The sequence below is a fragment of the Amphiura filiformis genome, chromosome 3 (genome assembly GCF_039555335.1).
Source record: "Amphiura filiformis chromosome 3, Afil_fr2py, whole genome shotgun sequence".
In the NCBI taxonomy this organism is placed as follows: domain Eukaryota; kingdom Metazoa; phylum Echinodermata; class Ophiuroidea; order Amphilepidida; family Amphiuridae; genus Amphiura; species Amphiura filiformis.
The window spans coordinates 39,827,353-39,837,396 of NC_092630.1; the positions used below are offsets into that span (position 1 = coordinate 39,827,353).

The following is a 10,044-nucleotide window of genomic DNA, read 5'->3' on the forward strand; positions in this document are numbered from 1 at the left end:
TAAGTTTTTACATTTACCTAGTTGTTTTTTTTAATTGTGTGTGTTTCCTTCAGTTGCGTAGCGTGGGTCATCATCATATTGGGGTGTTTGGGGGTTGCACCGAGTCTGATAGGGGGTGGGGGCACAAGCTGTTGTTGGCAATATTCCTATGGGAATTTCTACAATTTTTGCAATCGAATGGGGGGGGGGGGGCACGTGCCCCGCGCCCTATGACGCTACGCCACTGGTTTCATGTATTATTTCATATTTCGCGTAATTGATAGGCTCAAAGATATTGTGAGTTTTGCCGCTACACGTGGATATTCGATTTTTGGGATTACGACAGCCCATGGAGCATAATTTAGAAGCTGTTTTACGGTTTTGAGTTATATTGGTACACTTCTGTCAGTTTAACATTACTTATTTCCGCGTTTATTAGAGCCCCTTACTTCTGTGCAATATCTACGGACGGTCAAGAACTGTAATCCATCAAATTTATGAAATTCCTGCAAGTTACAACAACTCTGTTAAAATCTGCCACGAAATCAAGGTAACATTTTGTTATAAGCTACACAAACCGGAAAGTCCCATTTTTATTAATACCTCATTCTCTCATATTCACATTTTATAGCAACATATGATGAAACGCAATGATAACGTCATTGAGTCATCTGGGAATTGCCAAGATAATAATAGACGTGACTGACTTTGTTATTGTGGGTCAACTTGATTACATAAAAGGGAATTCCCATCTCTCATTAAAAATATTGAAATGTTAATAGCTATTTCTATTGGAGAAGTTTTGAGATAGACCTGTATTGTTCTGATCTTTGTTTTAGTGAACATGGGTGAGAACCAGAATTGGCCCATTTTATGTGCAGCATTTGTGACTCAGGCATTAACCCACGGATTCGCTGGCTCCATGGGGGTTTTCTATGTGGAATGGAAGAAATCATTTGGAGAGGATCTTCATGGGGATGGTAGCAGTACTATTGGCTGGCTGACATCATCTGTCTTTGGGGTACTGTTATCAACTGGTAAGAAAACTTGTAAGATCTGGTTAGGGGCAGTACAAATAATGTGTCATGAGGGTGTTTTAAAACATAAAAATAACTAAATGGGAAAGTAAATTTGAGCAATTTATAGGAAAACATGTTGCAGTTGCAGTAAAATGTCTCGGAATGTCTCAATCGAACTAAAAAGTGGAGTTTCTGATAACAGCTTTTAATTTAAAATATTGACTATTTGTAGGCATGCATAATACTCTCTCTCCATCTAAAAAAACACATTGGCACATTATCCACCATTCCACTGCAGTCATTTTAAACGAGATTAAACGAGTTTGTAAACATATTTATATGGTGTATAATAAATTTGTTTTGGTTTATTTTTTTTCATCAACATGTATCATTTCAGGTCCCATATCTGGTGCGTTGAGTCATCATTTTGGAGTCCGTCCTGTCGTCATGTTAGGCGGTTCTCTATCAGCTCTAGGTATCTTCTTCTCTTCATTTGCGAAAACAATACATCTTTTGTTCTTCACAGTACCATTGACAGGTGAGGAATAATTCTTAACAGAGTATCTGCCCTATCTGTTAAAATGTATACGCCAGAAACGTTGCCAAGGAATTCAAGTATTAATTTAATAGCTTTGTAGATTCTTCTTGTTCCCATTATATTAAGCAAAGTTAAGTAGCAAGTTTGGACACTGGACAGTCTTAAGAAACTTAAGTGTTAAAATTGCATTGTACGCACAACCTCTTAAGTCTTAACAAAGGACCATGCGTATCCATTGCTGATGTTAATTTTGAATACTATCCTAAATCCTCTCAAAACCACTTTTCCGGGTGCCATTAAGCCATCATTTTTACAGAACACTACTTGCAAAAGTGCAAATGATGTTGGGATTTGTCAGTAAATCTCAGATAGATGATTCTTAGATGTAGATATGTCTGACTTGATAAAATAACAAAGATTGATAATTTAACAATCATTTTATCCTCTCCAGGTTTTGGATGCGGACTAGCATATGCTTCAAGTATCACCATTATCACTAAGTGCTTCCACAAGCACTTCGCTTTAGCAAGTGGCATCGCATCGACGGGGATATCTGTTGGAGTCATGACCCTTCCTATCATCATCCAAGCACTTGTCAAGTACTACACCTGGAGGAACGCCACCATGATTGTCGCTGGTATAATAGCGCAAGTGATGGTCTGTGGCGCTCTCATGAAGCCACCATCTGAATTAGACAAACTTGTGGAAACAACAGAATTTAACGTTCCTGAAAAGTCGACCCAAGACTATGATCAAGAACCATGTGCTTATGCTAGAATATCTACAGAGGATGGTGGTGAAATGGAGACAGCTGTTGTTATCAAAAATGACGTTTTAGCAAAAGAGTCTCGTAAGAACAACTTCGGAGTTATTTTAGATAGCCTAGGGTTGTCACTGATCTGGACAAATCGTGTTTACGCATGTACACTTCCAATGTTCTTCCTTAATGGCGCAGTGTATACTACTTTTCTAGTGTACATCAAGGAAAGAGCTGAAAAAGTGGGTATTTCAGATTACAATGCTGCACTACTCATATCTATTATCGGTATAAGTGGTTTAGTTGCACGAGCAGGACACGGTCGTTTATAGTAGACAAGAAAATTTGTCACCCGACTACAATCTGCGCTTTTGCCAACTTTCTTGTGGCAGTATCACTCCCAATAATCGCAGTTTCTGAGCAATATACAATGTTTGTGATATGTGCTGCTAACATTGGATTTGCTGCAGGATTGTATATAGCTATTAACATAGTCATAGTGAGAAGCATAGTTGGAGTCCAGCGCTTCCCTGGTGCTATGGGAATAGCATTTTTTCTTGTGGCTATGAGTATTATGAGTACAGTTGCTATAGCAGGTAGGTTGGTCAACTTTACCTCTGACTAGATGGCCTTTCATGGTCAAACGATAGTGTGTGGGACTTTCACATTGCTGTAGCTGCTATATTGGAAGTGGTGGGCAGGGGTGTGGTGGGTAAGGTCGGTAAGGTTAAGGGTGAGGTTGAGATAGGTGCGGTAATTGGGTAGGATTGATGTGGTAGAAGTAAGTGGTTGTATTGGGGTAATGATTGGGATGTATGAAGGGGTTCGGGATATGTGGTATGAAAAAGTGTTAGAAATAGGTAGGAGAGTCTTGGGTGGATGTAGTAGGACGCGGTGAAGACAGTGGGTAAGGGTGTGGTGGGAGGGTAGGTGTCAAATGAGTGTGGCGAGTGTAGTTGGTTTAGGTATAGTAATGATGTGGTGGGGGTACGGGTAGGATTCTATTGGGTAAGATAGGTGTGTAAGGTAGGGTGAGGTTGGAATGGGTGTGGTATATTAGGATTTGGTAGGATATAACGGTTGGGGTTATGGGTAGTGGTGGGGGAGCGATGGTGTAAGGGTAGTAGTTGGTTAGGAATGAGCCATGGGGTAAGAATGTTCGGGTATAGGATAGGGGTGGGGATAAGGGGTGTGGTGGAGTTGGATGGGTGCGGTAATAGGTCGGGTAGAAGTAGGTTGGGGAAGAGGTAGTGCTGGGTAACGATTGGGATAGTGTTGTGAGGTAGGGTGTGGTGGTGGTAGGGATGAGTGTCTATTTGCGTCATATTAATGTATTACGACTAAAGATAACATAACATTATTTCTTGGATTATGTAATTCCAGGTTTATTACTAGACTACACAGGTGACCACATGGCAGGGTTTCTCTATGCAAGTATCATACAAGGATTAACTGGTGTATGGGTACTCGCCAGTCATGTCGTGTGGACAAAGTGCGTCAAAGATCCCAGATGGCCGTACCCGGCCCCCCTTCCGTCATTATGCCATAGTGTTCCAAATCAAGCTACTGAACCACGGGTTGAAGACAAAGGTGCTTGAAATGCAATGACATACAGTACTATACTGCGCCAATAAAGTATCCTTACACTTGGAAAAATAATTACAATTTCAAAACTGAACAATATTGGTGTTAATTTGTTTTTTCTAATGCACTATCTAATCCTGCACATTATGACACCACATTGAATCCAATGTGACCTCAAGAAGTAAAGTCATGAAGTTACAAGCAATTGAATAGACGAAGGTCCAGTTTTGAAAGTGACAAACTGGCCTATACAAGGCGCAAAAAGATTCCAACAAGCGAAACAAATTGACAACACAGTTTCTTCAATAAAGCGTTATTTAAAGCAGTTGTTATTTCAGTTTTTACTTCTCTGTACTTTTCATAACTTTCATTTAATTTGTCAGTTCTTTTGTTTCAGTTTTCTTTTGTTCCCTTTGTTTTAAATTAAAGTCAAACGCATAAATTAGCCATTCACCACTCTCACACCAGATGTCTAGTCTGTGGAGTTTTGAATAGGCCAGTTTGTCTCTTTTAAAACTGGACCTTCGTCTAATCAAATGCTTGTAACTTTACTTCTTGAAGTCACATTGGATTCAATGTGGTGTCATAATGTGCAGAATTAAATATTACCCCCAATATTGTTCAGTGTGGAAATTGTGATTATGTTTCCAATTGTAAGGATACTTTATTGGCGCAGTATGCAACAACTGTCACTGAAAAAATTTAGTAGACCAACGTTTAGATTAGAATAATATATAAACAAGCTTGACAGAATTAACAGAATAGGTAAGCAATTAAGCTTACCGTGAAAAACAAGATCGGCTCCAGGGACCGTTTTTTTTTCATTATAAAAAATTCGGTCTATTTCCGATTTTAGGCATAATTTTGTTCAGAGAGGCGTGTGTGAATTTTAAAAAGGTCATATTGTTGCCTTATATATATGCAACTGATATCAAAAAATAAGGCTAATTAAAAAAAAACGGTTTCTAGAATGGAGTCTTAAAATTCAGAAAAAAACAAAACAAAAATATTTGAAATATTTGGTATGATGTACCAAGAAAAGTTGCCGAAATTTCACTCTTTTGTGATTTTCTCCATAATTGTAGGCCGATTAATATTTAGATTCCTTGATGTCGTGCCTTTAAAAATATGTATACTTTTATATGTCTTGCGTGAATGTTATGGCACTTTTGCTACATGCAAGTACGAGAGTGCACAGCTGCCTTAAGTCAGGCAAAAATTAATACCCTTAGATACAGACAATAACTAGAATCATAAACAGTGATAAAGGTCAACCCATATTTTGCGAGAAACTGATATCTATCGGTACGTCGACAGGTACAAATTAACGTCATTGATCTTATTTTAATGTCGACCAAAGCGTGTTGAATCAAACATGTGTATCCTGAAGGGGATGATCTGCGATACATAAATGTAATTTACGTGATCGCATTGCCTTGTTAATTATTGTACGGGGAAAGACTAATACTAGTAGCCAGTTCTCTCCAATTGTGTAATCGTGTATTTGACTGTAAAAAAAGAGAATTTGATTCCAATCAGAGACCAAAATTGAGGTTTTCGAAACGTGTTACTTAACTTGATTTCCCATCTCTCGTTTGAAGTATCGTAAACAGATTGTAAATGCACGAGGAATAACTTGATTGAGAGCAATACATGTGTTTATTTCTATTTTGACGGATCCTGGCAAATAAAGATATAAGTAACGTCATATTATTGTATCAGCACTAATATTCCTCTCATATCAGTAGCTGAACAAGGAACGATGGGCGAACGATGACTTCACATTAATGAGAGTTTCACTTATGAGGACTTTTAATATATACTTGTCTTTTACTCAAGAGATATGAGATTGCCATCTATAATTAACATTTTGTTATGCCAATAACTTTAAGAAAGGCTTTGTTGATACATCAAAATTGATTACACCAAATTGTATGTATGCGTCAAGAGTAATAGAGTATACTTGACAATTTTACTCTTATTGTCGTACTTAGTTTTGCTACAGCTATAGCTGCAAACCCATGTAGTGCAGTAACCGCTAGAATTCGGGCAAATATTCAGTTCAAAATGCAGCGTGAATTTTGGATGAATTATGAATGTTCTGGAGATGAAGTTGCCCTTAAAGTTGTCCTAGATACGTCCAAACATTCAGCTGTAATCCATAATTACGCAGAAGCCTCAAGTATAATGATTATGTTTTCGTTGTAGATGGTGGATGGTGTATACAAATAGAAAAAAATAGAGTATCATATAAAATATTCACTATTATAAGCCCGAGTTTAGTTAACCTGTAACATGAACAACGATTTACCGACTTCTGGCAGAGCCACAAGCAGCAAGCAAATAAAAACGAATTTCTATCAAAAATAACAACACATGAACATGGAGGTTCAGAAATTCGGAAAACCCATTGTTCTTGTTATAGTGTATGAGCTTGACCTCCTCAGATGGGGTGTTTGGTACTAGTGGGAGGGGGGGGGGGGGTCAAAGCTGCACTGCTAAGTACACTGCAAGTTTCTCATCTATGTGACGCCGATGTCACCACAATGTCACTCCATCGGAAAATGTTTGCAAAGGAACTGGCTTCAGAATTGTGAATGGAAGAATTAATAGCCAAGCTTCCGGATTATTCACTTTTATTAGTCATCAAGGCAAGAGTGTCGTCGACTATTTACTTACCAAACCAACTATTTTCCCGCTTATTACTGATGTTGCCATTTACAACAGAATTGAGTCAGATCATATGCCCATTGTATTTAACATGCATTTTGAGAACCATTTGGACAATGAGAATGTTAACATTTCAGATAAAGAAGATGATGATGAGGCAGGCACCACCATGAATAACTTATTGAAGCGCTTTGTTTGGAATACCAATTGCCTGCATTCATTTATGAAAAGATGGAAACATCCAGACTTCATCAACATGAATAACAGTTTTAGAAAGGTTTTGCGTGAACTTCATATTGATCAGGCAGTTTCAATTCTTAGTGACATGTTCTACTTTGTTGGAAAAAGTATGTTCCGACAACAAAAGCAAGTTAGAACTACTGCAAAGAAACAAGACAGCTGGTTTGATGCCGAGTGTTTGCAGCTTAAAAATACAGATTCAGCGAAAACTTAACAGGTTTAGATTGAGCCGCTCAGAAGAGGCTTTGTCAGAATATAAGATCATTAAACAGCAGTATAAAATTCTTTTAAAGAAAAAGAAATATTTATTCAGGAAAGAGAAGCAACAGGCTCTTCTTGATTCCCTCAACAGTAATGATATCAAAACTTTCTGGGCACAAATAAAGTCACCTCCTAAAAGTGTATCTGATCGTATATCAACCAATCAGTGGCTGCATCATTTTAGAAATCTTTTTAACCCAGAGAAAGATGATGCCAGTGATGATGATATTGAAATCATCGAAAGTGAGTGTCCTCCTGATAACCACTCCGAGGAGGCCAATAAAAGTGACACCGAATGGGATACGTTTCTTAACACTGAAGTAACTGAGGATGAGGTAGCTAAATCTGTGAACTCTTTGAAACAGGGCAAAGCGACTGGTATTGATGGCATACCTGCTGAATTTCTTAAACATTCGCCAAAAGTCTTGCTCGATATGCTTGTAAGTTTATTCAATGCAATATTAAGCTCTGGTTGCTTTCCCTTGCAGTGAGCCACTGGGCTGATTGTCCCCATTTTTAAAAAAGGTAAACGTGATGAGCCCAATAATTATCGGGGAATATCACTTATTTCAGTTCTATGTAAAGTTTTCTCGGGAGTTCTCCTGAATAGATTGAACTTCTGGGCAGACGCAGTGAATTTCTTTTGCCAAGAACAAGCTGGTTTTAGAAAAGGTTATCGCACAACAGATAATGTTTTTATTATGTATACAGTAATTAATAGATACTTGTCACGTAAAAAAGGTCGATTATATATTGCTTTCGTAGATTTTCGTAAAGCTTTTGATTCTGTGAATCACCAACTGCTCATTTCTAAACTAAAAGATGCTGGAATTACAGGTAACATCCTTGAAGTGTTGCGTTCCATGTATATGCAATTAAATGCACATGTTAAAACTCCTAATGGAGTCACAAATTCTTTTCCTTGTTTATCAGGTGTTCAGCAAGGGTCTGTATTATCACCATTTCTTTTTAATTTGTTCCTCAACAGCTTGAGTCAACAGCTGAATTCTTCTGACATCCAGGAAATCCAACTTGGCGACGCATATATAAACCACTTACTCTATGCTGATGATCTAGCACTGATCAGTGATACAGTATTTGGACTGCAACGACAAATAAATATTCTTGCTAACTACTGTAAAGTATGGGGTCTAACAGTCAATACTGAGAAAACAAAAATCATTGTATTTCGTCGTGGTGGTGTATTAAAGAGATATGAAAAATGGTATTATTTAGACGAGCAAATAGACACTGTTAATTCATTTAAGTACTTAGGAGTTACATTCAGTTCGTCTGGATCATGGATCAAATCACAAGAGTATTTAAGTGTACAGGCTAAGAAAGCCCTTTTTAGTGTTAAAAGCATTGCCAGTAAATTTGGTCGCCTACCTCCTGATGTAATGTGCAAAATTTTTGATACTAAAATTGCCCCAATTATGTTTTATGGCTGCGAATTATGGGGAACAGATGAATCAATGTTAATTGAAAGAGTACATTTAAGTTTCTGCAGGTACCTACTCAACATACCAAAAACAACTTCTAGTGATGGTGTGCGAGGTGAATTGGGCAGATATCCTTTGTTTATTCAAACTCTGATGAGAGTTATCAAGTATTGGCTATATATTCTTGAATTAAGTCATAATAGAACATTATTTCAGTGTTATAAATTTCAGTACAACAAAGCCGAACGTGGCCAGGAGTGTTGGGCACTAGCTGTCAAAAACATTTTGTTTTCTAGAGGATTTGGTCACGTTTGGATTGCACAAGGTGTTGCCAATAAAAATGTTTTTATTTCACTTTTTAAGCAACGTTGTACAGACATAGAACTACAACGTTTTGATGAGTCTATGCGTACTAATTCTAAGTTAAAATATTATTCAATATTTAAGACTGATATCATATGTGAAAAGTATTTATTTATAATTGAAAATGTTATGATGAAGATTTTGTTGACTAAACTCCGACTGGGTAGTTTGAATTTGGAAGTAGTTTTAGGAAGATATGAAGGTATACCACGCGATGAACGTCTCTGTAAATTATGTGAGTCTGGATTGGTCAAAGATGAACTGCATTTTGTTCTAGTGTGTGATTATTTTAGGAATGAGCGGCAACGTTTTATACCTAGATACTATCGTGAAAACCCAACTGAACTGAAGTATTGCCAATTCATGCAGACTTCTGATAGCAGGATCTTGAAAAATCTGTGTAAATATTTATTTAATGCATGTAAGAAGAGAGATATATACTTTCGTCAGTAGATGTATACGTTAATATTGTTTATGTAATTTACAATGTATTTTAGGGCCGGAGGCCTTTATATACTGAATAAATTTCCCTCATTTGAGGGAATTGAATTGATTGAATTGAATTGAACTACACCCTGGTTTCCCACGTCGCCGGTCCAATATAGCCGGGTAGCCAGCCTCCTATGTTCCTCCAGAGTGACTACGCGGCGCGGTGACTTCGCAGCAACAAAAACAAATTAGCTTTTTTTTTTAATTGCACGCATCAAAAAATGCACAGCAAACTTGTGTTTACCTACGACTCGCCAGTCGACAACAATAGCAACAAAATACAAATAGAAAAGTACGCCGATTAGGCATAATTTAGGGGTTCATTCATATATTTTCAGGACTAAACGGTTGTTTATGCCCGAGAGACCGCTTGTTTAGTCCTATATTTGTGTTGTGAAGTGTATATAACACGACCAGCTCAAGAAGGATATTTTAAAAATAGCTGAGGTGAGTTCACACACCCTTGTCGCACTCCAACTGCAGTATTAAACCATTCGGTTAACTCTACATTAGCCTCTAGAGTACCACACAAAAAACACATTGGAAATGACCCTTGTTCTCTAATGAACTCATTAATGTAAATTTATCAAGCTTTCCTAAAGCATTCTTAAGTCAAAAAAAAAATGGAAAAATTGAAAAAAAAACACACCAGAAATTGAGGAGGGAGGGGACGAGTCGGCCTTATTTCGCATTCAACACAGC

The 10,044-nt window shown here is 37.5% G+C and overlaps 1 protein-coding gene across 1 annotated transcript; it reads left to right on the plus strand.

The window, feature by feature from the left end:
• Positions 1-807: 807 nt before the first annotated feature.
• Positions 808-3,809, plus strand: LOC140147691 (monocarboxylate transporter 6-like). The gene is made up of 4 exons (XM_072169458.1): positions 808-1,016; positions 1,396-1,536; positions 1,988-2,889; positions 3,677-3,809. The coding sequence occupies exons 1-3, from the start codon at positions 824-826 to the stop codon at positions 2,623-2,625; spliced, it is 972 nt and encodes a 323-aa protein (XP_072025559.1). The 5' UTR covers positions 808-823; the 3' UTR covers positions 2,626-2,889; positions 3,677-3,809.
• The last annotated feature ends 6,235 nt before the right edge of the window (positions 3,810-10,044 follow it).

Bases quoted from the DNA above. Each gene is read 5' to 3' on its own strand.
- LOC140147691 (XM_072169458.1), top strand. From the start codon at position 824: ATGGGTGAGAACCAGAATTGGCCCATTTTATGTGCAGCATTTGTGACT. The intron at 1,017-1,395 runs GTAAGAAAACTT...GTATCATTTCAG, and splicing joins TGGGGTACTGTTATCAACTG to GTCCCATATCTGGTGCGTTG. The intron at 1,537-1,987 runs GTGAGGAATAAT...TATCCTCTCCAG, and splicing joins CTTCACAGTACCATTGACAG to GTTTTGGATGCGGACTAGCA.